At 41.0% G+C, this 26,386-nt stretch overlaps 2 protein-coding genes and 1 long non-coding RNA gene across 5 annotated transcripts; 1 reads left to right on the forward strand and 2 right to left on the reverse strand.

Annotated features, from left to right (window-relative positions):
• Window positions 1-1,071: 1,071 nt before the first annotated feature.
• On the reverse strand, window positions 1,072-10,033 carry cnih2 (cornichon family AMPA receptor auxiliary protein 2). The gene is made up of 7 exons (XM_077019541.1): window positions 9,266-10,033; window positions 7,957-8,610; window positions 5,386-5,454; window positions 4,017-4,064; window positions 3,687-3,799; window positions 3,291-3,434; window positions 1,072-3,106 (listed from the first exon to the last, which is right to left on the reverse strand). Exons 2-7 carry the CDS (start codon window positions 8,035-8,037, stop codon window positions 3,079-3,081), a joined length of 483 nt encoding a protein of 160 aa, XP_076875656.1. The 5' UTR covers window positions 8,038-8,610; window positions 9,266-10,033; the 3' UTR covers window positions 1,072-3,078.
• A 1,261-nt stretch (window positions 10,034-11,294) lies between these two features.
• Window positions 11,295-17,863, forward strand: wdr74 (WD repeat domain 74). Its single transcript, XM_077019542.1, has 10 exons — window positions 11,295-11,424; window positions 11,578-11,684; window positions 12,228-12,352; window positions 13,468-13,531; window positions 13,883-14,026; window positions 14,276-14,377; window positions 14,621-14,777; window positions 15,099-15,241; window positions 15,457-15,510; window positions 16,336-17,863. Exons 1-10 carry the CDS (start codon window positions 11,364-11,366, stop codon window positions 16,519-16,521), a joined length of 1,143 nt encoding a protein of 380 aa, XP_076875657.1. The 5' UTR covers window positions 11,295-11,363; the 3' UTR covers window positions 16,522-17,863.
• Window positions 17,864-19,716: 1,853 nt separating this feature from the next.
• On the reverse strand, window positions 19,717-24,802 carry LOC143524900 (uncharacterized). 3 transcript variants are annotated; one of them, XR_013133506.1, is made up of 4 exons: window positions 24,697-24,802; window positions 24,487-24,582; window positions 22,118-22,460; window positions 19,717-19,976 (listed from the first exon to the last, which is right to left on the reverse strand). It is a non-coding gene; the product is annotated as an uncharacterized LOC143524900 (long non-coding RNA). The 3 variants fall into 3 exon arrangements; XR_013133505.1 differs by lacking the exon at window positions 19,717-19,976 and having other exon boundaries at window positions 21,527-22,460; XR_013133507.1 differs by lacking the exon at window positions 19,717-19,976 and having other exon boundaries at window positions 21,527-22,473.
• Window positions 24,803-26,386: the final 1,584 nt, after the last annotated feature.

The raw sequence follows: 26,386 nt of genomic DNA on the forward strand, positions 1-26,386 counted from the left end.
TGAGCATATGGGTAGTAATTGAAATGGATCGAATGTTGTTAACTGTTTGATTCATAATTACTTAAAAGAAGAAAATGATTTGGTCAGTTTAAGTATTTATATTTCCATCTGTCTTCATCTGTGTTTCTGGTGTTGATTTGGATGATTATTTATTTATTTCTGTGTGTTAGTGTGTGTGTGTGTGTGTGTGTGTGTGTGTGTGTGTGTATGCATGAACAAGACTGTGTGTGTGTGTGTGTGTGTGTGTGTGTGTGTGTGTGTGTGTGCATGTATGTGTTTATCTACATATATATTCGTTTGTGTATCTGCGTTTGCAGCGTGTGCTTGTGTGTATGGGCATAAGCACTGTGAATGTGTCTGCATATGCTCTAGCTTGTGTTAGTGGATCACTCATGTTTCAAACTTATCAATTGTAGCCAGTTTCCATAGCAACATTTCTCAAGAGGTGGAGGAAAGCAGGGTTGTTGGAGGTGGGGGTGTGGGGGGGTGATTACAAGCATGTTTCTGCATGTAGAACATGAACCTGTTCAAAACACACATTCTAACCAACATACGAGCGCTTTGGAAAGTACAGTTGTTTTGCTTAACTTGCTGTTTATAGGCTGTGCTCTATTAATTTGTTCTACTTAGCAGCTTCTCTGAGCTGTGGCCAGCACTGGGTTTCTGTCGCTATGTCCAGAACGCCTGTGCTCGATCTGTGCTGGGCTCTAAGCGCAGGGTGAACCGAGGGAGACACGGGGAGACAATGGTGAGTCAGTAAGTATCTAACACAGTTTGGTTGCCATGGAGACACTGAAAGGATGAAATACATTTTATGTGAGGTTGTCTAACTCTCTCTCTCTCGTCCACTAGATATCTAGATATCATGAGACATTTCACATTCTCACTTTCGGTATTCGGTCCTTCTAAGATGAAGCCCTCCCTGTCTGCAGAAGGGAGATTGAATCGAACCAGACTTCAGTGTTCATAAAGATTTATCACTCATCTTGAATTCCTTCCTTTTCACTTGCTTATAATCTTTAACCTTTATTTATTTTTTGCTGTGCTTCACAAACAACAACAAATTTGCAATGCATTTTGCTTGCCACATTTTATTAGAATATGTAGAATTGCTTTTTAGTATGTATTGTATTCTAATGAATACAGACCATATTAACGAAGATACTGAAGCATACAGATGACGAATGAGTATAAAAGACGTTTACATGTACATGAACTTATCCTTAAATATAGATACTGCATGTTCACTTTTAATAAGTTGCAATAAGACATTCAGTGGTAATGTTAAAATGATCATTAAATCTCTCATCCTCGCATTCTCTCTGATGTGCATGATGCAACTGTCCAAAAAAGATTCACATTATGGGGGGGGGGGTGTCAAAGTGCCACTGCTGTTTAAAATCTCATTGGCATACTGTAACACTTCAGATGTCCCCACAGACATTAGCCAGAGATTTGTAATATAGTCTTTAATGGTGTGTGTGTGTGTGTGTGTGTGTGTGTGTGTGTGTGTGTGTGTGTGTGTGTGTGTGTGTGTGTGTGTGTGAGAGAGAGAGAGAGAGAGAGAAGGGGGGCAGGAGTGTGAGGCCATTCCCAGTATGGTAACTACCTCTGAAACTGCTATTCCCATCTGGTGCTTCCAGCAGAGAATCATTATTCATCTGTGAGCAGACAAGTAAAACTTTTGACACTGATGGCACTGGAGCTAAAAGATGTGCTTGAGTCCCACATAGGGCCAATCAGGGCTGACAGGAAGCAGGGGCAGGGCCAATCAGGGCTGACAGGAAGCAGGGGCAGGGCCAATCAGGGCTGACAGGAAGCAGGAGCAGGGCCAATCAGGGCTGAGTGGAGAAGACGACCTGTGCTTCATGGCGGCCAACCGAATGTGGATGTAGTTATTGGAGCTGCATCTGCTGTCCTCACATCTTGATCAGCGTCGTCAACATCATCGTCTTCAGCACATCTGCATATTTCATTCTCCCTATTTTACACTAAGCTTCCCATTTCCACGCCACATCACACTGTTTAGTTACATTATCCATCCCAAAGCGTCTTCACGATCAGTTGGCTGAATGAACTACAGCAATGGCTTATCCTGCATGTCCATCTCAGTCAGGAGTTTCACAGAGGAACAGCTTGGTCCCCACAGTGATATAGAGGTGCATTCCTGCCTTAGGCTGCCAGATACACTTATGCACATGTACAGCCTCAGGCAGCTTGAACCAATGCACTGGCTCTCAAAACGAATATAGTCTTTCCTATAAAAGTCCCGCAGTTCAAACAGTTTTTTCCGGCCTGTGTTATTTCTCGTTTCATTGGTTGATTTGCTTGGAGATTCTGTGTAAACATCACTGTCTCTTCCTATGTATAAATATATTATTTTCTTTATTGTAAGAACTCTAGTAGTACTACCCTGGATTGAAATACAACAACTGAACTATATAATAAGTTGATTGATATTATACTCAGTTTCTACTTATCAGGCAGCATTAAAATAATCTATCACAAATACTTTACTGAAATACCAAATGTTTAGCACTTTTACTATACAAGTGTATCTTTCCACAAAATTGAGTTTTGCAAATGAAAGGACATTGTAACATAAATGCATGTTTCTCAAAGTCATGATACCAGAGATGATGATTTTTCTCATTCCGCTGCTTCTTCACACTTGAGATTCCTCGTGATGCTCTGAGCAGCAGAGATGTTCGACAGCCCTTGAGAATTGAAACTCTATTCGGAAACATCAGCGCTGCCAGAGCCTCTATGTTTCTCACGCCTCTCTGTTCCTCACGCACTCTCTGTATCTCACGCCTCTCTGTTCCTCACGCACTCTCGTCTTTCGCTCCTTTCGTTCCTCTCTATTTTGAACTGCAGTGACTACTAGCAACTACTCTATCTGTGTGTGTTTCTAGGTTCCTCCAGTCCTCCCTACCAGACTGTGGTAGAGGGTGAAGAGAGTCTGTTCTGAAGAAATGGCTGGATGAGGGAGATGGTGTTACATAGGGTTACATTGCACTTTCTTTGTTAAGGTTCCTCTCGTAGTCTTTGTCACTGGTCTCCATCTGGCCTCATTGATTAGAAGCTTACCAAAGCATACACCATACTGGAAACGGGCAGAGAACAAATAGCAATCAATAACAATCGACTTCCACCAGTAATAACAGACTTCTACCAATATCAATAACAATAACATCAGTAATGAAACTAGTTAATATTGATATTTAAAGTGAAAAGCACCAGAAGTCTGTAGGCACAGTAACATCTAGGAACACCTGAGGAGGTTTTACCTGTACAGGTAGTAGAAGAAGGAGAGAAGGTAGAATCCGAGTTTGCACCAAGACTCTTTCTGGCAGTAATTCAGAATGTCTGCGTTCATGACGCTGACGGGGTCGTACATGACCTCTGACCCGTCTGCCGGCCGGTGAAAGAACCTGTAGGAGCAGAAACATGAGTGTTGTCGCCCTGTGAGCTCCTCTGTATCACCATGTGAGATGTGACATTATGGTTGTAGTTTTCACTAGAAGCTCCACTTCACTGGAATGATCTATTTCATCACACAGCCTCGGTATACCAGAATGTAGTAATTGGTTAAGCCTGGAGAGTTAGAGGTAAAAAAATATAAGATCCACTGAGTGGAACCCTGAGCTTCGGCCGATGGTGAGATGGTAGGGGTGAGCTGCTACCTCCAGAGATGGTAGAAGAGCAGAGGGATGTTGAGGCCCAATGTGACCCACTCCCCCGCGCACATGAACATCAGACAGAACAGGCCGTGGATGGAATATTCCGGAACCACCAGCTAGAAAAAGAACACAGAAGAGTCTTACAGCCGAGTCTGTGTTCACAAACACGTTAGCTGAAATGCAGCCGCACTCCGAGCCCTGGGCCATTTTTACCTGGGCTTGTATGTTATACAAACCCACAGGAGATGCCCTCAGAGTCTCAGAGGAAGATATAACATATCTCTAAGCTTTCTGGGCATGCATGACCTGAAGAAGTGATGAAGGAACTCTCACCCTCCTGAGAAGATTGCAGATCCTCTCAATGTTCAGTATTCGTTCCCTCTGCAAAAAGACAAAAGCAACAGTGTACCATGTGCATACTAATTCTTATATAGTACATGTGCATACCAATTCTGTATTTCCTGTGCATAATTCTGTATGCTGCATGATATGAACAAAAATGCAATATTATGGGTTTAGATGTGTATTACAATTGCTTTATAAAAAAAGGTTCTTAAAAATTCTACAGGATTACTTGACATTTTAGAGACGTGTGTCAACAAATTGAAGGCAAACAGTTTAGGCAGTGATGCTTTCATGGTCGGGGTTAAGATTAGCTTGTACTTATTTGATAGATAGCTGACATCTTGTACTTTGTTTAAGCATTTTGTGATTTTCAATGTATTTAAGATACATGTTGCATAGTACTACTCACACGAGATGTACCTGCACCATAACCAATGTTTACAATTACAGACCTGTGTCGCTCGTAACCAGGTGTGAGAAGATCTCTCAGAATACATCAGTTATCATGGTGGGATTGTATGTAGTTATAAAACAATGCTACACTTTGGGAACCTTTTTATGGGACTTGGCTTTGATTAAAAAATGGTTAAAATTTGAGCTTTATTATATCTCATGTCATCGATTTCACATCCTTGCCAACTGCTGTCATACATAACCAGGCATCCTCTGTCCATTCAACTCTACATGCCCCATCCAGACCTTGTTCCATAACCTTTGATCCCAAAGGCATGCAGGGTTACATGTCCCATCTGTGTGCTTCATGCATGGACTAAATCTTTGGGGTTTTTAGGCAGGTAAGGAGGACCACGAGGAGGACTGCACCCCGAAAAATGATTCTCTATTGTGTTTCATTTTTTATTGCTTTTACAGAGCCAGGTCAGTCAGAGAGAGGAATTATTTTTAGTGTTAGCTATCAGATTGCGAGAGACAGTTCATTCAAACCATTAAAAAAAACTGTTCTACTACTATGCTACAAACTACTGAGGAAACGTCCTCAATATCCTCAAGAGATACGGCCATGGCCATGATTCATCACAACTCCCACCCATGTCTGAGACTGATCAAGACACACTTAGCCCACAGTGGCTGTATTGTTCTGATTTTGGCCAGTTCATTTTCATATATTAACCTGTAGCACTGTTCATACTGCAAAGGGAAGTATTGCAATAATGATAAAAAAATTATTTAAAAATGTTGTGCTGTCCTGCCGTATACTGTAAAGTAAGCAGAAATTCTGCGTAAAACAATAACACACTTTTAAAAATAACAAGTACGTGCATTTGTGTGTGTATATCTGGTTATGTGTAACTCCACAGGTGAGAAGATGGTGAGAAGATGGTGAACATTAGGGTCGTACCGCTCTGGTCGGGTTGCTCTGGTCAATGGGGTTCTTGAAATCTGTGCGCAGCTCATCGAACGCAATGATCTAGAAAACCACAGAGTGATCGTGATGACAGCCATCTTAGGTTCATTAGAACTGTGACATCAATCTTCACCTCAAAGGTCTACAGACAATACTGCCTCAGACTGACTGCCTCTGGCTGCCTCAGACGGACTGACTGATCGTCTACATTTGAACCCTAACCATTTTCTACATTCTATGGTTCATTTGAAATGGCAAGAAAAACGACCCGTCACGTCAATAGATTTTCCTTCCTTTATCATCTTGCTCTCACACACATGCAGATGTAAGTATCGGTGTCCTGACTCTCTTTCCCAAACACATCAGTTTCATCCCATTTTCTCTTTCTTTCATTCCGTTATGTGCTGTAAACAGATGCAGTTTCCATGGTGATTGGACGAGCCTCTAAGCGGGCGCTATGGTTACTATAGAAGTGAGCGTGCGGTTTCATTGGCTGAGAGCTGCACAGAAAAGGGGGAGTGGAGGATGGAGACTAGGGGGATGGGGAGAGAACAGAATTATAGTTTGATAAGCACTCTCAATAACATGGCTTCTCACTGACATCCTCTCAGACACAGACACAGACGCTGGAACCCACCACCTTTCCCTCACTCTTGCTCATACACACACATACACACACACACACACACACATGCAGACACTAAGTGACTCATGCTTCAAGGTTCTCCCACTCCAGTCATTAGTCAATACTCAGTCATTTCAAGTATGTGTTTTAAATGACCCTTTAAAACCTTTAACTCATAAACCTGTACACAACTGCCAGGTGGAATACAACCAAACAAACCACTGTTCTAGAATGTTCTAAAATGTTCTGGAACGTGTTCGGCTGTGGGGCAGCTGAGTTGAGAGTGTTTTCCCCTGTTCTAGAATGTAACATACTCCTTGCCAGATTTCTGCATGAGCTGTCGGTCACTAAACCTGAACTTTGGTCATGTACAACAGCCATGTTCCTGAAGTCCAAATGCTGCTCCAGGATATGGAAGTCATGATTTTGCTCAGACAGGGTTGGTAGACTCTGGTATAGTTTGCTGCAAGCAAACTGTCGCCCACTTCTGTTGCCCTCTGTCTCACACAAACAAAGCCTGTCGGTCTCACCCCCAGTCTCACCCCCACAAAGCATGTCTGTCTCTCAGCCTCAGTCTCACCCCCACAAAGCCTGTCTGTCTCTCGGCCTCAGTTTCACCCCCACAACGCCTGTCTGTCTCTCAGCATCAGTCTCACCCCCACAAAGCCTGTCTGTCTCTCAGCCTCAGTCTCACCCCCACAAAGCCTCTCTGTCTCTCAGCCTCACCACCACAAAGCTTGACTGTCTCTCACCCTTTGCCTCACTCAAAAAGCCTGTCTGCCTCACAGCCTGTCTCTCACACACACAAAGCCTGTCTGCCTCTCACCCTCTCTCTCTTACACACAAAGCTTGTCTGTCTCTCACCCTCTGTCTCATACTCACAAATCCTGTCTGTCTCTCACCCTCTCTCTCTTACACACAAAGCTTGTCTGTCTCTCACCCTCTGTCTCACACACACAAAGCCTGTCTGTGTCTCACTCTCTGTCTCACACACACGGCCTGTCTGTCTTTCATCTTTTCTCTCTTACACACAAAGCCTGTCTGTCTCTCACCCTCTGTCTCATACTCACAAATCCTGTCTGTCTCTCACCCTCTCTCTCTTACACACAAAGCTTGTCTGTCTCTCACCCTTTCTCTTACACACACAAAGCCTGTCTGTCTCTCACTCTCTGTCTCACACACACGGCCTGTCTGTCTTTCATCTTTTCTCTCTTACACACAAAGCCTGTCTGTCTCTCACCCTCTGTCTCTGTCTCACACATGCAATCTCACATACTCATTCACCCTGTCTCTTTCAGGCTTGTATTCTTTCTCTCACTCTCTTCTTTCTATCAGTCTTTCGTTTGCTCCCTCTTTTTTTCTCTTTCTCATTCTCTCTTCTCTCATTTTCATCCTCCATCTCCTTCTCTGCAGTTCACTAATAGGGTCAAGTCCTGCTCACCCAATCAAAATGAATCAAAATGTCTGCTCCTGCTACTCATGTGGACTCGTTTCATGGCTTTTATTGTGGTTGAGGAGGCAGTTTGAAGCAGACATGGCTACCGACACATCTCAGACTCCACGCGCTACGCTTTTAAACCCACGCACACACTCTCAGACTTGGCTATGACACAGATGGCAGCTCTTAATCAAAATGAGGCTGTCACAGGTAAAGAGGACATGTAAATGCACCAAAAAAAGCACAATTCAACATGGTTTACAAAACTACACATCTATACGACTGCTTCTTCACCTTGAGCAGATTGGTGAATGTTGACTTCATAACATGAATTTCAGTCATATTCACGCGACCATTTTTGGTTATAATGGGAGCAACAGGCTTATTCAGGTGTGTGTGTGTGTGTGTGTGTGTGTGTGTGTGTGTGTGTGTGTGTGTGTGTGTGTGTGTGTGTGTGTGTGTGTGTGTGTGTGTGTGTGTGTGAATACGAAATGGGACTTACCTGCCAGATGACGAAGAAGATGAGAGCGGCACACAGCACGAGCGTTAGCATGTAGCAGAAGGCCGCAAAGGTGAAGGCCATGGCTGCCCCAGCCAGTCTGTCGGTGGGTCGGGTCGAGGGAGAGAGGGGGAGGCGTCCCCGACTCTCTCTCTCTCAAGCTCACCTTGATACCGTCTCTCTCTACCTCTCCTCTCCTCCTCCTCAGAGAAGGAGTCCCTGTCTCTCCTGCTCTCCCACTCCTGTCCTCCTGCTGCTCCTCCAGGGGAGAGAGGGACAGGGAACGTTTGCAGGGATCAGTGACACGGCCTCGCCCTGCTTTACTGATCCCAGAGAGCTCCCTTACTTGTAGAACATGCAGTGTGTGTGTGTGTGTGTGTGTGTGTGTGTGTATGTTGCTCCTAAGGGGACACTAGTGAAACTGTTGCCTCCCTTTCACTCTTCCATCTGTTTTGTGCTCAGTTCTTAGCTTATCCCCTTCTTTTCTCTCTCTCTCTCTCTCTCTCTCTCAGACTGGCAAAGAAAAAAAATAGTATTGGCGATTCTCCTTCTCCTTCTTCAGAATGGATGCTGTGTGATGTGGCCAGGCTGGTGTTCAGAGCTTGTGAGCACCTCCCTCACACGCTGGTGCTCGTAAAACTCTCTCCTGGGTGGAAGCTGGAAGTTGACCACAGATTGATCCACGTTACAGTGTAATAAACGTGTGACAGTCACTAATGCAAAGAGCCTTGAGTTATTCCTGAACAACACATACCATCAGAGGGGCTTTCAGTTATTCAGTCTGGACCAATATTGTGACACATTGATTTAGTTTTTACACAACCATAATCCACATCTTCCAATACGCAATATTGTGACACATTGATTTAGTTTTTACACAACCATAATCCACATCTTCCAATACGCATCTACTAAGTATTAATACTGTAATTCAAACATACAGCTTAGATCCCGATTATGCACAATTACTCTTCTAAACATGTATCATGTAACAAACTTTAAATTGTATAATATTCATTATAAATAACACGCAGCTAACTGCAGTTGCTTATTATGGTCCTTATTATAGTTCGAATGCCTTATATTTATATATAAGGCATAGCCTATATATTCTGTTAATCTCAACACTTTGCAAACTGAAAATTTTATTTCTGAGGCATGTAGCAATTAAAAGACAGAAAGTCGAAGAACTAAGATGAAAAATCTTTAATTGTCATTAATCTCAAGAATACCTGAGTTCTACATGGGTGAATGCGTGAATGGGTGACTGTGGCGATGAATGAGTGATGAGTGACAAGCGGCGGTCCAGTACCTGTCATGTCTTGCCGCTGTCAGCTTTGCTCCCGTCTCCCCTCATTTCCTTTCCATTAATTTGGGTCGACACCATGTCAGAGATCGCTGCGGTGCCGTGACCGAGTCTCTGACATCTCTCACAACAGCACCAGGCGTTTGGTTCTCTGTTCCGTCGTTGTTTTCCTCTTTTCAATAAGAATTCCAGATGAGGTTTCAGAAAACTCAGACAAAATTAACACATTCCCATCTCATCTCCACATTCTCATCTCTCTCTCTCTCTCTCTCTCTCTGTACCCTCACTCTTTCTTTCTCTATAAATGACAGATAATAATCTAATGCTATTGTTCCCTCGTTTCGCGGTTCCCGCCCCCTCTAACGTGTCTACTATGAGGCAGAGTGGCCGTATCGCATTCAACAGTCTCTCCTCTCAGCGACCGAGTGGATGTCTGTAGCTCTCCTGCCTTCCTCGTCTTCGTAGTTTCCCCAGAGAGCTCTGAGGGGGGAAGCTCCTTTGGCCTCCCCTCGCTGTGTCGCTCTCTTTCTCTCTATTATTCTCTCTCTCTATTGTACTCCATTAACTCTCTGTGAGACTGACACTGCCTTCGCCGGATGCGTCACTCTTTTTCTGAGGCAGAGATGAACTCAAATTCATCTAAATTAAATTAAACGAACTTAAATGAACTTCATTGGTTTTGTGGATGTGTCCCGCCCTGTCAGAGCAACCCACTGTCACGATTTTTCATCCCATCCCTTTGTTTCCATATTCACCATACTTCTCTCTGTAATTCCTGTATTTCAGTACCTGTCCTCACTTCCATGACGATTTCACGAACATTTCCTGTGTCCCTCTCTAGGCTATGTCTCTGCGCCTCTTCATTAAACCTGTCTCTCACCTCCTCTCACTGACCTGCTGTGGGACAAGGATGTCTTGTTTCGAATCCACTTATTATTTATTATTATATTATTATTATACATTTGCTCTATATGCAATGTGAACTACTCTATAGAAAATAAGCAAGCACGAAATGTTATTGGTTCTGTTTTGAACGGAATTTCTATGGCTTTGATTTTGATTTGCACCAGTTGTATAGGCTGGTTTCATTTAAACATGATTGATGCGTTAGATGTGAGATAGTGTGGGGTGTCTGCTATCTCTCATGAATTCCTATTTGTTTTCTGTTGAATAGGGACCTAATTACAGTCATCTATTTCTTCTCCTTTCGTATGGCAGTCTACAGTGTAGAAGTAATGGAATTCTAAGATAAACTAGGTGAGTCACTAGATATTTGTGACGTCTTGTAGATGTTGTACTCGTCAACTCAAGCACGCCACCTGGCGGACGTTTGTCGTTATTTCATCCATAGGAACCAAACGGTCCCAGTTCTTGTGAGGCGACGTCGGGTTTTTCATTCGAGGGAAAGAACCGAGATGAAACTCATGTAAAATCGACACAATTGCATTGCGAATGGATTTTAAAGGTTTTTTTGTTAATTCTAGCTCATTTTATTGATTCCTTAATATACTGCCAAAATGTTGAATTATTATAGATATAATTTATTTACTTACTCTGCAATCATTAATTAATAGGGACATTGTAAAAGCATTTCAAATCTCTCAAAATCTCAACTACTAGAGATGTTGAGAGATTTGAAAGAAAATGCTAATTTTATAATATAAAATTATATAAAATGCACCATTGAAGACAAAGGCAACCAATGTCTCATTGCTTGTTCTGTTGAAGATATACGCGGTATATCCAGTTACCTTTAGTTTTTTCAATGCACTGAAATAAACTGCTGCTGCGTATGTCAATGAATGATGTTTTTTCTAACAGGTGTCCTGATTCTCAGGGAAAGAGACTCACAGAGAAATCGTTGAATTTGTAGTCATTTTGTAATCAGATTTTAAAAATGACGTCGTCTTAAAACATCAATTATTATTGTGAGTAATTGATATAATAAATGAAACTTCCAAACAGGCTTATACAAACTAAAAAGATATTCACTGTACTAGGAACTACGTATTTCAGCAACGTTTCCCAGCCGGAACATATTATTTGCGCACTAAAACGTGCAATTTTGTTTGGGTTATTGGAAACGTCGTTTCTTGCCATTATAATGGCTGCCAAAAGTCAACTTTGTTCAGTATGGGTTGGATCAGAAACGGGAATACTGAAAGGTAACATTTATCCAATGTGTGAATACAGCAACATTATCTATATAATCTGCTCCGCGAGCTAGTGGATAACCAAGCTAGTCAACACGTGAGGTGTCACTCCAGGTCTGTGTGAACTATGTCGTTATAACTTGTCCCGTTGATATATTGATGAAGGTGTGAGTCTCAGCAAGAAGCAGGCGTTTAATTTCTGCGAAATGAGCTGTCTGAGTCGGGACCAGGAGGTGTGCACCATGACATGGGGAGACTCGCAGGAGACTGAGGTGAGTAAAAGCGACACTATTAGCTACTAGCTATCCCTTACACACGTGTGTGTGTGTGTGTGTGTGTGTGTGTGTGAGTGAGAGAGAGAGAGATCGAGATCTGAAAACATATACTAAAAATATTTTCTATCTATTCATTGATATTAAGCATATAAGCATGTGCACATTCATACCAATAAAGTGCACACTGGTTACACCCAACTGACTTAAACTTAGTTTGATCTGTTTATGGATTTGTAATTGTCATGTAATTGTGGATCAGGTGTTTGTTTCTTTGTTTGTTTTTTAATGGCAACAAGACACACCTCTCCATTTCAGGATTTTGACCAGTTTTCCTCTTGGTGTACAAAATTTCTTTGATGTCGAATTTGCAGTTTCACGTGATACTTTATCTGCACAGGCACAAGGTTTAATCCTATCTGCGTTTATAGGTACACGTACAGAGATTTGTCACGCATGCAGGTATGGATCACAGTGTCTGATCCAAGTCAGAAGTAACGTCTCAAAGGACGAAAGTGATCTGGTTGTGTTTGTGTTGCTCAGGTGCTGGTTGGCTGCTTAAATGGCAGCGTAAAGACTTTCAGCATAGAGAAGGGCATCTTCACGGAGAGCCGGGAGTGTGGAGATGTCTCACAGGGCCGCTTCACGGGCCTCGCTGTCACAGACAGGTGCTCTTGAATACATTCAGTGCCACAGTACACCTCTAGAGCAGGGGTGGGCAAACGTTTTCACTTGCGGGCCACATTGGGTTCTAAAATTCGACGGAGGGGCTGGGTCAGGAGCATTTGGACTAATAAATAATAATAAATTTAATTTATTATTTTTATACATTTCAGTTGAAGGTGCAAAGTTAATGAAAACACTTGTTGGAAAATGATAAATGGAACACTTTCAACATTCATCACCTAACGAAATACTCAAGCTAAAAAATTTCTAATTGTTTTAAACCTCTCAAAATTATGGACGGATTGTTCTGTGAGAGAGACTGCATTAAATATCTTGCCTGCAGCATAAACCAGAAAGGGGTCTTTAAATTGAGAGCGATGTGCAGCGTGTTAAGCTACTGTACCCCTGCTGTGCGTAAATGCGCACATTGCACTTAATCAAAAGATGCTCCTCCAAACTTTCCATATGCATTTTTTCATAACACAGTAGAGAAACTGCCAACCTCTGAGCAGTAGCCGCTCGTCCTTCTGTTTACTGTTTGCTAGCGTAGTTTGCGTGCTTCGTAGCAAAGTGACTGCTGACATTGTACTCTTTGAAAACTGCAACCGTTTCTTGGCATAACAGACATACAGCCATTGATCAGACTTTAGTGAAAAAATATTTTGATGTCCACTCCACACACTTTTTAAGAACTCTGCACACAATGTCCACTTCTTTTCTTTGGTCCGCTCACTTTTACCGAAGGGCAAAAACAGCAGCGGGAAAGTTGCACTCCAACAGAGGTCAATGTGGTCTGGACTAGTGCGCTATCTATTGGGGAAACGAGGGTATTGCAGGAGAAAGGGTGAAAAGGGGAAATGAATGAGCATTTTACTATAATTTGGACAAATTCGGCAGGCCTGATTAAAAACCTAATGGGCCATAGTTTGCCCTTGTCTGCTCTAGAAGATGCGGACCACAGTGCGATTCAACAGTCAGCAAGATGACTGAGAAAAAGCTTATAGCCCACATTCACTCTGTCTGATTTGGACAGTTAGAACAAATTATGACGTGTATATGTACTCTCTCACTCCTCTTTCCTTATCACACTAGTTTATCTTTTATTCTGCATTCCCAGTTCTTTAATCACATGTGTGGAGTCTGGACTGCTTAAGGTGTGGAGTGAAGGCAGCAGTAATACAGTAAGTCAAATCAAATCAAATATATTTGTATAGCGCTTTTCACAACACATGTTGTCACAAAGCGCTTTACAGGATTTAAGTCTGATGACTTCGTTATGTACATCTCCCTTTTATTTAATGGAATTGGAGGAGGAGCTGGGTTGGTTAGATGTTGGAGAAGCTTACTTTTCAAAACTGTACTGTAAGACAGACTTTAGTCTCAGAATCAGTCTTCTGGCCCAGGTCATTGTGTAAAGAAGACTGATTTCATGTTGCTTTCTTCAAATTTGTTACTAATTTGGGAATTCTGCAGACACTTTTGTTAAAATTCTTCCTTGCAATATTCCATCTAATGGGTCTCTCTATGTTTAGGTTGAAATCAATGTTGGTGCTGAAGTATGTAAAATGCGACAAAATCCATCACAGCGCCATCATGTGGCGACAGGAGGGAAGGAGAACCCTCTGAAAGTGTGGGACCTGCAGAGACCTGACAAGCCCATATTCACAGCAAAGAATGTGAGAAACCTCAGATGCATCCAGTATTGTTTTAAGATGCATGCCAGTATATCCCTGACATGATGGGCCTAATTAAAATAGCATTTTCTACTAACAATCAAGCCTCTGCAACAACTACTATGGTAACCCTTGTGAAAAGTTGATCTAAAATTTTGTGATGTATTTCAAGCTAGTTGATGATGATAAATTCTTTGCCCAAAGAAACTCTATTCTCTATCCTCTATTGTACGTGTTCTTTCAATATGTTAGGTGGCTAATGATTGGCTGGGTTTGCGTGTGCCAGTGTGGGTGAAAGATGTGGCATTCATCCAAGATTCCAGCAAGATAGTCACATGCACAGGACATCATCAGGTCTGTCCGAATAAGTGTGTGAGTGTGTGTGTGTGTCTGTGTGAGTGAGTGAGTGTACATGTGTGTCTTTGAAAGCTCTTGGTAACTCTGTGTCTTGTCCTTGGTTCAAGTCTGAAAATTCTCCTCCTTATCTATGTGTTAGGGTTAGTGTTAGTGATAGACTAACCCTAGACTCTCCTCCTTATCTGTGTGTTAGGGTTGGTGTTAGTGTTAGACTAACCCTAGACTCTCCTCCTTGTCTAGGTACGGGTGTATGACCCATCGTCTCCTCAGAGACGGCCCGTTCTGGAGGCCCAGTTTAGCGAGTATCCGCTCACAGCACTGTCACTGCCGGCTGACCAGGCCAGCGTGGTGGTGGGAAACACACATGGACAGCTGGCCATCCTGGACCTGCGTAAAGGTGCGTGCGAGCGTGTGTGCGTGTGGCACTTTTCCCCACTGATTACAGAGTGCCTTCTCCAGGGAACCTTGTACCTCTGACCTTCACGGGTTGCTTTGAGGTGGACGAAACGGAGCTACTTCTAGTTGAACTTGGTCTATTTGTCCGTCTGTGTTGCTGGAAGTTGGGCGAGGATGAGTGAGAACCTTTTAACCTGGGTGTGTCCTGGCATACACAAGTACCATGGCAGGGAATAGAATTACAGCAGTCATTAGGATTACAGAAGCATGTGGCATAAATGTGTGTGTGTGTGTGTGTGTGTGTGTGTGTGTGTGTGTGTAGGACTGGTGCGTGGGTGTTTAAAGGGGCTGGCAGGGGCGGTGCGGGGGCTTCAGTGTCACCCCTCTTTACCACTTCTCGCGTCCTGTGGGTTGGATCGCTTTCTTAGAGTTCACAGCCTGAAGGACCGCACCTTACTGCACAAGGTACACCCTCTCCCCATGCCATGTTCTCCTTCTGCCTCTTTCTTTTGTTAAAATTTCTCTCTCTCTTTCCTTCTCTCCCCCCACTTGCTTTTGTTCTTTTCTTTGTCTTCTCTCATTTGCTATCACTCATCTGTCCAATTCAGACATGACTCTGCTTGCTTATCCTTGAATGTGTTATTCATGTGGTTTTTACCTGCTGTGACTCACCTTTCCAGGTGTATCTGAAATCACGACTTAACTGTGTTCTGCTCTCCAGTAAAGATCTTGAAGTAAGTGCCCTATTCCAGGCCCAGTGCCCTAGCCCCAGTACCCTAGCCCTAACCCTAGTGCCAGTGTTGTGGTTTGGAGAGCTTTGTTTCCAGAAAAATTGCATGAATCCCTCTATATCAGGAGTGGCCAACCTGCGGCTCTTTGCCTGGTTTTATGCGGCTCCCCAGCCGGTCCACACTCTTACCTGCACTAACGATCTGTGCCGTGGCCCGGTTACCTCATCAGCTCTGAGGGCGACACACTGCTACATCTTCGTGCTGTGCGGTTTGTTTACAAGCCTAGCGAGCCGCTAATACTTTTAAAACCGGCGTACTGGAAAACACGCATGTGACTGTCTTCACACGCTCACACGAGTTACTAATTCGCCAACTACTGGCGATCGATCAATCGCGATATAATACTTATTTTTTTGTCCATTACACCCCCCCCCCACCCCCCGTCAACAATTTACATGCCCATGTATGATGTGGCTCTTTGCCGTAACACAGTAAAAAAAAAAGTGCCTCTTGGTCTCTGACGGGTTGGCCGCCCCTGCTCTATATGTACAAAGTTTGATTAAAATAATATAATCAAGGGCTGTCATTATTTCCTCAAACCAAATCCCACCTTTTATCTGCTGAATAAAATCAGACTCTTTAGTATCGTTAAAGTTTGGTTTTGGGAGTTGAGGCAGCGACTTGTATTTCTCACATAACTTGTAAAGGTAGTATTAGTGCACCATGTTCATGTTGTTCTGTGATGCAATTTAAGTAATGTATCTGTAAAATAATCATATTAATGGCGATGTTGACACTGTTAATCTGTTATTGTTTCTTCTGGTGAAGCTGTGTGGATCAGATACAGCTGGAGAGGTAGAGGAGGTAAAAGCTGAGGGTGAGAATGAGGAGGATGAAGTTTGGGATTCCATGGAGATGGTCAAAGAGCAGCCGGGTAAGAGGGTGACGTCTGAGGAACCGTCTGAGGCTGCTGGGAAAACTGCCAAGAAGAAGAGGAAAGTGGTGAAGCAGTGACTGTAGCTATTCCACCGAACACATATCACCACGGCAACCGCACACATCGCTGCGGCAACTTTACATGGTCAATAACAGTTCTGCTGTACAGACTCAAATATGCATAATCAAGATGTGTAAGGTGTGATCACCTTTTTTAAACCATGGGCAATGTAGTATTTAATACCTCTGTGAATATGTTTAACAAATATTTTTGTAAAAACTAGGATTTGACCGATTAAAAAATTGTGCTATTAGCCAATATAATTTTACATCGTCAGTAATTAGACTCCTCACTATTACTCTCAAATATCAAATTATTGTTATCATTTAAAAAATGCTCACAAACATAGGCCCTGCTTTTATACTACCCCCCCCACCCCTATTTCCCTCCCACCCACCCGTACCTCCCCGGGAATACAAAAACAAACTGTTTGTTTTTACATGATCAGTGCCTTTCTGTCCTGGCGATGGACTTTTGTTTTGGACAAAAGACTCATGTCAGTTCTGTAGACTGTTATGGTGATGAAAGGCAAATGGTGACTGCTGTAAAGTGCAGTTACAGCACTACATAACACACATGTCAAAATCCACTGCTGTGAAATGTGTATAGCTATAACTATATCTAGCTATTTCTCTATTTCTGTTTAAAATGAACAGATTTCCACCTGTGTTCCGAATGTGTTGCTCGTTCACTCACTAACTTGTTTCCTAGATAGTGTTCATGTTCCTGCCCTAACCCCTTACAGCCCTCTTCGTGTGGAGGGTGAAGTGCACCAGGGGCGTGTGAGGCTTTACAACAGGAACTGTACTGCTGCTGAAATGGTGAAGTGTAGCAGAAGAAAATTATCTCAAGGATAATGAGTCATAAACCACAAATATGTCTAAATTACAACTACGTTCACCTGTTTTAACATTAACAGTTCACCTGTTTAACACCCAAAACATGCAAATATTACGGTTTTGATTCAATCTCAAATATCAGTGAGTACAGCCAATGATGTACATTAAACAATGTTGTCGTGGTCTCCATATTGGCAATATGGCTCACAGGTTACTAAGTGTCATGTGATTTTAGTTTTGGTTTTGGTTTAAACCTGCCCTGTTTGTCTTATGTACATCACCACCCTTTAGGAATTTGCATGTGTCTTGTTTCTCCCTTCACTAGACGAGTCTTCCTGTCTTGTCTTGCTGGTCATTGTAATTGCCTTCTCTAGCTTTTGTGTTTCTCTGCACATCTCTTGTTTCTTGCTACATTCATGTTTCATTACGTATTCTAGTTATGTGTCTCAGATCCGATGCTACTCCGCCTCGAACTGGTGTAATGACTGATTTTTTGATTGCTGTAAATAAACGTTGCTGACCAATACATCTGTGTCCTGCGTCCATTTGCATGGCAGCACAGAACAACAGGATCCAGTAAGGGACCAGGTATCGGGGGGTTGTGCAGGGGGTCAAAATGGCGGAACCCTGGCAGGGTTTTGTGCTTCTGTTGTGGCCTCACTGTGACCCCATAAGAAAAATAATATTTTACAAATAGAAATGTGACCGATCACAAAATGCTCTCAAATATTCACAAAGTTAAGTAACTTCAATCTTAAATCCTGCTCAATCTAATTAGCAGTATTTTTAGCTGTCAGTACAGCTACAAAATGCCCATCCAACCATCTCATTTCAAATAGCTAACAGTAGGCCTTACATAGGATGATGTCACTTCCTGGATTTTAGGCGGGAAAATTAATCATAAAATCCCACTAAAGATAAGCTTCTGTTTCCTCCTACAGTGAAGACATGACCACCGCCTTCTGTAAACTATTCACCAGAAAATATTTTTTCTCATTCTTAGCTTTAATAGAATATTTTATGTCATGCTCCATAGCCAGATATATCATTATTTAGTTTGTACTGCTATTTACAAAGAAAATACTAACATTTCAATTTGCAATAGTTCTGCTTTATCATTGTCTTGTTTCCTGCAGGTTTTTTCTCATTGATCAACAGATAAACCTCAAAATAATTTAATACAAGTATTTACCTAAACTTGTCTTCATTTATTTATTTTAAAATGCCTATAAAATGTGCATACATATTATTTTTTTATCTGTGTACATCCGATGTTCATAACTATATATAATCCGTATATATATTGTGGTGGAGGGCAGCTCCATGACGCTGTAGTCATACAACACTGAACACAAATATACATAAAGCAAAAGTACTCCAAAGTACAGTTATTTTTTATTATTAATTTTTTATTTATTACTTTTAATTCCTAAATTCTCTAGATGCATGCACTTAAGTAATGTTGAAACATTAAATTTAAAAGTGTAATTTCAATACAAAATGGTGTTGACTCAAGGTCTTACAGTTTTGCTCACTACCTTTTACTTATAGAAGATAATATCACTATTAACTTGCAATTAGTATGACTGGAACAAGCGAAGTTGTAATGTGGTCTATTGGCTACTTATAATAGCTGGTTTTGTTGGTTGTTGCAATCCAGAGAGCTGTAGTTAAAATACTGCAGCTAGCCTGCTGTCCATATAAACTTATAGAAGTAATGTAATCTCATGTTGGACTGGTCTTCGAATCTCAAGAGGACTTAGCAAAAGGTATTGTGTCATATTCAGAATATTGATTGTGGGCCAACGTACCTTAGGGAATATAATAATTATTTTGTGGTGTGGAGCGGTGTTAAGGCGTGGCACTATGCAGCCCCGTCAATCACTGCGTGCCTGGCCAATGTCTCTAAATTCTCGCTTTCTGATGAGGGCAGTCAGTGTATTTCTACAGATGTTGGTATGCACACCCTGCCTTCCAGGGCCGGAGTGGGACACTTTTTCAGCCCGGGAGTTTCATGCCCAAATACAGCCCAAAATAATTTTTCCCTCCCAATCGGCCCAAACTAGAGATTGACATGAGCCGGCCCATCGGGAATCCTCCCGAATCTCCCGATTAGCCACTCCGGCTCTGCTGCCTTCTATATTCATAAAGTGAAACATCACAAAGTTAAGACTCTTTAACAAATATACAAACATCATCACAGTTAGTCTTGACTGATGATGCACCTGCATATTAATACAAATATAAACCACAAGTAAAATAACTAAATGTTTATGCAATAATGATTAATAATAACAAAGAATATTTCATTTGCATCCAATTAAAGAACTTACCTATTATTTACATGACATTTGCTGTGTATTATGTATTCAGGACTGTATAACCTAAATGCGATAGTAGATCAGTTGGTGAGTGACTATAAACCAAACAGCAAGCTGAAGAACAGAGCTAGAGCTGAGGTAGAGCATCTCTGAAAACAGAGGTCTGTAAAAACCCTGGGAGGTCTGTAAAACCCCGGGAGGTCTGTAATCCCAGGGAGGACTGTAAACCCAGGGATATCTGTAAGCCCAGGGAGGTCTATAAATCCAAACAGGTCTGTAATCCCAGAGAGGTCTGTAAACCCAGGGAGGGTTCTGAAAAATAAAAAAGAATATGTGGCTCACATCATGCTTTGTGTGTAATGTGTGTAGGTCACCAATTAATTGTTGTTATGACCATGGTTGAAAGACATACCTGGAAAACATTATTGTATTTAGTTTAGGTTAGCTGAGCTTACATTTAACACAAATCACTGTTAATTTCTTCATATTACCCACTCTGTGTGCTCTTGAACTTATATGGTAATAATTAACTTTCTCTTCAAAAAAAGAATTTTTATTATGCTGTTATAAACATTTTCTTTCTTTGTTCAGTGTTTGGAGTCCAGAGTCTCTTTCAATGATCAGAATTACCTCATGTAGCCTCATCGTTACTTACCTGTAATTAAGGGTCAGTAACTGATAATGTCTTTTTATTAGATGAGCACACATTAGCTCATCAGCAGGGAAGAAGGAGCCTACAGATATGGGCCATGGTGACACCTTAGTGGGGAGGGGGCACAAATTGATGAAACTATATTGTGCTGGATATTGGATAATACAATTATATTATACTGCACCTTGATCTAGTGCCAATCAGTCCTTTGTGAAATGGCATGCCCTGCTTTTTATATAAAAAAAATTACATTCCGATCCTTCTGGATCACTGAATACATTGTGGGTAAATATTACATGTTATCTAATTTTGTACATGAAAATGATGGATTCATTAATAGTTTAGTGGTACAACCACAGCAGAGAGATTTGCTAGTCTTTTCCTGTGGTCTTATGTGCACCACTGTGAGAGTCCAGGATGTTAGATTGAGGGGCAGGGCACAGTGGCTGTTAAATATTGACGTGAAGTGTAATGATTAACTGAGCTCCAGTTCCAGATTACTCTTAAACTGGCCCTTGTCAATCGGACCCGGCAGTGCTGTCTCCTGCAGTGCCTCTCCTGCTGCTGTCTGGGCTCTACACGTTCTGACCTCTAGTTACTCTGCTTCATGTTCGAGGGGACTCTCTGTAGGTAAGTCAAACTATGAATATTATGTGTGTGTGTGTGTGTGTGTGTGAGAGAGAGAGAGAGAGAGAGAGAGAGAGAGAGAGAGAGTAGAAAGAAAAAATATTAACTGAAAATCATAAAATTAGATAAAATTAGTAAAACTTTAAATTTGTCAAATTACTTTTGTTTTACAAAGTTACTGAGAAACTTCAGACAATCTACAGAATGTGGTGTTGGTCTACATGTGCAGAGTTCACTCTTATGTGAGGACTTCCTGTTAGTAAGGCTGATTCATATAGTAACTGTACAACTGAGTTTTCACTGTACTACTGAGTCTTCGTCTGTAAATAAATTAAAACTGTATTAGAACTGTATTTACATCTAAAAAGATCAAAGTATTCAAATATAATATATTGGGATAAACATTTGAATTAAAGATACCAAAATAAGAACCTTCTGTTTAGTCTTCAAGTAATAAAATATTGTTCACTTATCTGAGATACAATGAATGAGCACATAGGTAAAATGGCGACACAAGTGTATGTCTTCTGGAAAAATATATATATTTGCATACAGTTTTCAGTTAGTGTTGGGGGCCCAAAAACTAGAGTTATCGACTCTGGATCAGATACCTGATTTAGTACAAATGCAATCAAGTCCAGAGGTAACAAGCATATCTTAGTGTAGTGCAGTATGTTTCTCACCATCTTAAAAATAAAGTACAGTAAGGATGAAAATGATGGTGATAAAGTCAGTGAGTTGATAACGAGGTTTGATAAGATGGACCCGGTGAACTGGTCTGCCATCTCATAATTACTTTATTGTTTTATTTTTTCAAAGAGCTTTACAGCAAGGCAAAGTCTAAAAGATATTTATGAAGATACTCAACCAGCAGATATATGGGGAGGGGGGGGGGTGCAAATATCACACAAAAGATTAAGATATTAATGCAACATTAGGATCAGGAAAGAGAAAGAAAAAAGGCACACGAGACACACCTATTTTTTCTATCAGCACACACACACACGCACACACACACACACATTGTGTGTTGCACCTTTGTTGACAGCGATCATAAAAGTGCTATTATCAGATCACTCTTAGCACTTTGACCATACTGTTGGATGATGGTAGATGACATGCCATAAAGATGGGGAGGAAGAAAAAGGGCAAAGTCATGAGTTATCAGACTCACGTGCTCTTAATGGCAGCTAAGTCCAAGTCCAAGTCCAGACTCAACCTTAGTGTTCTTCCGTTCTCTTCTTTATTTGCTTTACAGATTCAGGTCCAGGACTACAGGGGAGATAAGTGGGGTATGTATACATTTATAATGGCTGCTCCTGAGTGCCACAAATATGCAGTATTGGTGATGGGTGTTAAAGAATTGATGCCTTTCCTTCTCTTCACCAGAGGTGGTGCTGTGCTCTAACAGACTTGGTGCTTGCTGGCTGTAACAGCAACTCCATGTGGAAAGTCTGCATATTCCAGTGGAGTAGCTGTTACTTGCAGAGAGTCACCTTTGGTCCTTACCCGTCCAGCTGCAAGAAGGCACTGTTCATTCAGTTAATCAACCACACATTACAGTAATTGAATAACACTGCTGTTGGCTGACACAGAGTCAGTGTTAGACCCAGTGCTATTTGTCTAACTTGGGATACACTGTCTCCTCTTCCATAGCTGCTACTGTACATAAGGTAAATGGTATGCTTCATAGGGCTTAATCACTATATAATGAGTTATCTATACTTATACTATTACGATATACTAACCTATTTTCTACACATAACATTTAACCCTGTGATTGGGACACAGGGTGATGACCTATGAATTGACAGCCAGTGTTTGCAATATGACTGCCTGTCAGTTCTGTAGGCCACTGTTCTGTTTGTCCTCATAAACACACACAGATTCCCGGGGCAAACTGACTAAAAGGAAAAATGCACTGTAAACCTGATGTGTACAATACAATGTATATATAACATATTTAGTAAAAATCTTATAATATCTAACAGTATTTATTTGATGACTATACTGACATAATTTTGATGTGACTGTTTATGAATGCTCCTTTATTAAATGGTAAATCATTTCAATTATGCATTAAAGGTTGGAAATATTTCTTAATCTGAATAAGTTATTTTGACCTTTGTAAAACATTATAAACATGTGTGCTGTAGAAATAATCTGGGAATTTCTACTAACGAATGAAAGAATGATCCTATCACTTTCCATGAGTGAGGAACTCTATCTCCTTTGGACCAGGAAGTGCAGGTTAAATTGTAGGCTTGAGTTACTGGATGTCAAAAGACTTTCATTTCCAGTTCAAAGTTATACCACTGCTTTCTACCCTCTTTCAGTCTAGTGAAACATGAGCAAAGATCTAGTCTGTTTGTGCCCCCTGAGTGCTGGTGACTGCAGATTCTCCAATTTTGTCAGGTGTAATGACACAATGGATAGTCAGTTGAATGAGTTGCACAGTGATTGCAAAAACCTGGACTGGGCTTGAAGGCCAGGTTAAAGTCTCATAGCCTATGCTGTAGTGTCTGTATTTTCCACAGCAGCGTTTAGAAAGAAATAAGAGTTGTTACACTGGTCAACAATGATTTTTCGTCCTCCATAAAATACCTAAAATACCTGTCTGTTATGTGTTTTTGCACACTGTTTGCAATCCAGATATATTTTCAGAGTGTCTCTATCACCCATAGTTTATCACCCATAGACCACTAAACTTGTATGTCATTATGAATAGTACGGAAACGCAGTACCAAAGAAAGTGGATCAACTCTGTGTTGGCAGACTACAGGACACTTAAGGGTGAATGTCCCACTACAGGCTAAGCTCACACACTGTACATTTGTGCATATTTAAGTATAACAACTTATTTATGATCAGGTATAATATAATTAATCTTAAAGATATTTGCCCTGTCACTTTATAACCATACATGATAGAGAAATTGTAAAAACTCACAAAAAAGACTTTGAGGCCCACCTATTTTAGTTTGTGAAACAAACCAAAATTTTTACATTTTGTTGCCCTGTGTTATATTGAGTGATGCATATGTCTTTTCCTAAATCAGATTTAGGACACTTTGATAATTTAGGTACCTAATATGACTACTAAAATGTAAAACCTGAAGAGGTCATATATTTGTAAAATATTTGAACTAGCCTGCAGGCTTGTAGTCCTGTCCTGTACAGAGTGTCAGCATGGCAAATATTTCCATTAAAATAGCTGAGAGATCTGATCCTCTTGTGTGGGTATATGAGGGATTATAAAGGGAAACTTCCATGAACGTAACTTTCATTTTCATTTCTGCAGCCTGAAATTCAGATGCATGCATTTCAGATACCTGCATTTCAGATACACACTTTTACTTTTGTTTTTTGGAAGCAATTTAACTGACTCCTATGTGATTCAAATTATGTCACTAAAATGTCAATAGTGTATACTGTGAAAAAGAAGAAACTTTTTCAAATGCATTTATCAAGTGCACCAGAGAGAGAAAGAGGGAGAGAGGTGATTGCATCCTTTGTTCCTGAATCATGATGAATAATCACCCACCTCATGATGGAATGTCCCAAAGTCTTATGGTGTTTGGTTGTGGAGCCGTGACCAACAGGAAATCTCTTCCTCTGGCATTAATCCTACGAGTGTACCCTAAAATTAACGTGACAAGTTTTCATAAAGAAAACTTGATTCACTAAACCAAACGTACATATTACGCTTAACTGAGATATCTAAGGTGAATGCAGATTGATGTGGGGAATTAACCTTGCATGGTCATGTTTCAGAGGCAATTATAATGGACAGTCCTGCTGCGTGCTCTGACTTGCGGTGAAAAGATCAGTTTCTGTGTTACACCTGGGCATGTTACACCTGCAGGAGAACCAAGAAGAGATATCAAATTAGGCCCCTGTGAAAAAAATTACATAGTTCTTAGATTTGTTTAGGACCCCTATCATCACAGGTCCTTAGAAGCAAAACTAAACATTCAATATTAATCAGCATTTTATACAGTTTTCTCTGTATAAAATTATCAACTATAAATTATAATAATGAATCAATTATTAATATTATTCATGCAAACAGTCTTCTTGCTTGTTTATGCCGCTCAGACCATGCATGAATTATAAATCCTTTTCATTGCAAGTCACCTTCTTACAATCCAGCTGCTGAGTCAAATACTGGCTCTTGAGTGTTTGGGGGAGCCCTGGAGTGTCTGTATGCACAGCAATGCTCAGAGGCAACATTTTTTCGAATATTCAAGCCAAGGATGAATATTGTACCAGTTCATCATAACTGAATTATCTGGCTCTGACTTTCTGTATGAGTGTCTTTATTATTTAAAAAGGTGCTATACATCACATTTTCTTTTCATTTTTGGAAAGAAATATAGAGCAAAAAAGTCACACTACGAAGGGATTTCTGCGGTGGCATATAGCTAGTTAGCTATAGCTAACAAGCTGGCTAGTTACATGCAGCTATGAAGTCCTTCACATGCAACACATTCTCAACATCACTAGTCTAGATGGCTACGTGTTGCCACCTCCTCACTAAGGAAAATAGCTACTGACTATCCTAAAAGCTGAAAGTCGCTACATGATATAACACCCTACAAAGCGTAGCTAGAGAGGCCTGAATACTGAATAGCGACAAAGCTAAGCTGGCAATACTTGTGCCGCTTTACCGACATTCACAAAAATGATGTTCCTCTCGCCACGCCTTGATGTTGTGACAGGGGCTCTAGTTTCCAACCCCCGTAGAAACGTCACTGTAACTTTGTAGACTTTGATAAGATCACACATTTAGTGCTGGAAGTGTCAAACTTACAGTCCTGCTAGAAAGTTTGTGAACCATTTAGAAATGTCTATATTTCTGCATAAATTTGACCTAAACTTTAATCAGACTGTCACACAAGTCCTAAAAGTGGATAAAGATAACCAAATCAAATAAATTTGACATTTTTAGGAACATTATCTAACATTACATATTAGAGTGGCCAGTGAATGTCAACCTTTAAGATTTGCAGATAATATGTGTTGCAAGTCAATTGTATGACAATGAGGTGTGAGGGCACAAAGATTTTTAAAACAAATTTAATTCCACTATTTCTTTTATTTAAACATGGTGAGTTTCTGTTGAAGGTTGAATATAAAAAATCCTGAGTATATATGAGTGTCAGTGCTTGGGGCCCAGGAGGAGGATACTCAGTCCTTACATGGACAGGCTAATTCTGACTAATGAAACAGTGCACATGTGTCTCGCCAAACTAAAAGAATACAATTTACTGGAATGCGGCTTAACTAAATAGCTAAAAATAATAATCTAATAATTGAAACGAATCCTATTTAGACTAACTATATCTCGGTACGTACTCCTCGTAATGTAGTGAAAATACATTTTAAAAGCCTACATATATAGCAAGATGAGGATGCCAAATGTTTGGACCCGGAGCAGGACT

The sequence above is a fragment of the Brachyhypopomus gauderio genome, chromosome 10 (genome assembly GCF_052324685.1).
Source record: "Brachyhypopomus gauderio isolate BG-103 chromosome 10, BGAUD_0.2, whole genome shotgun sequence".
NCBI lineage: Eukaryota > Metazoa > Chordata > Actinopteri > Gymnotiformes > Hypopomidae > Brachyhypopomus > Brachyhypopomus gauderio.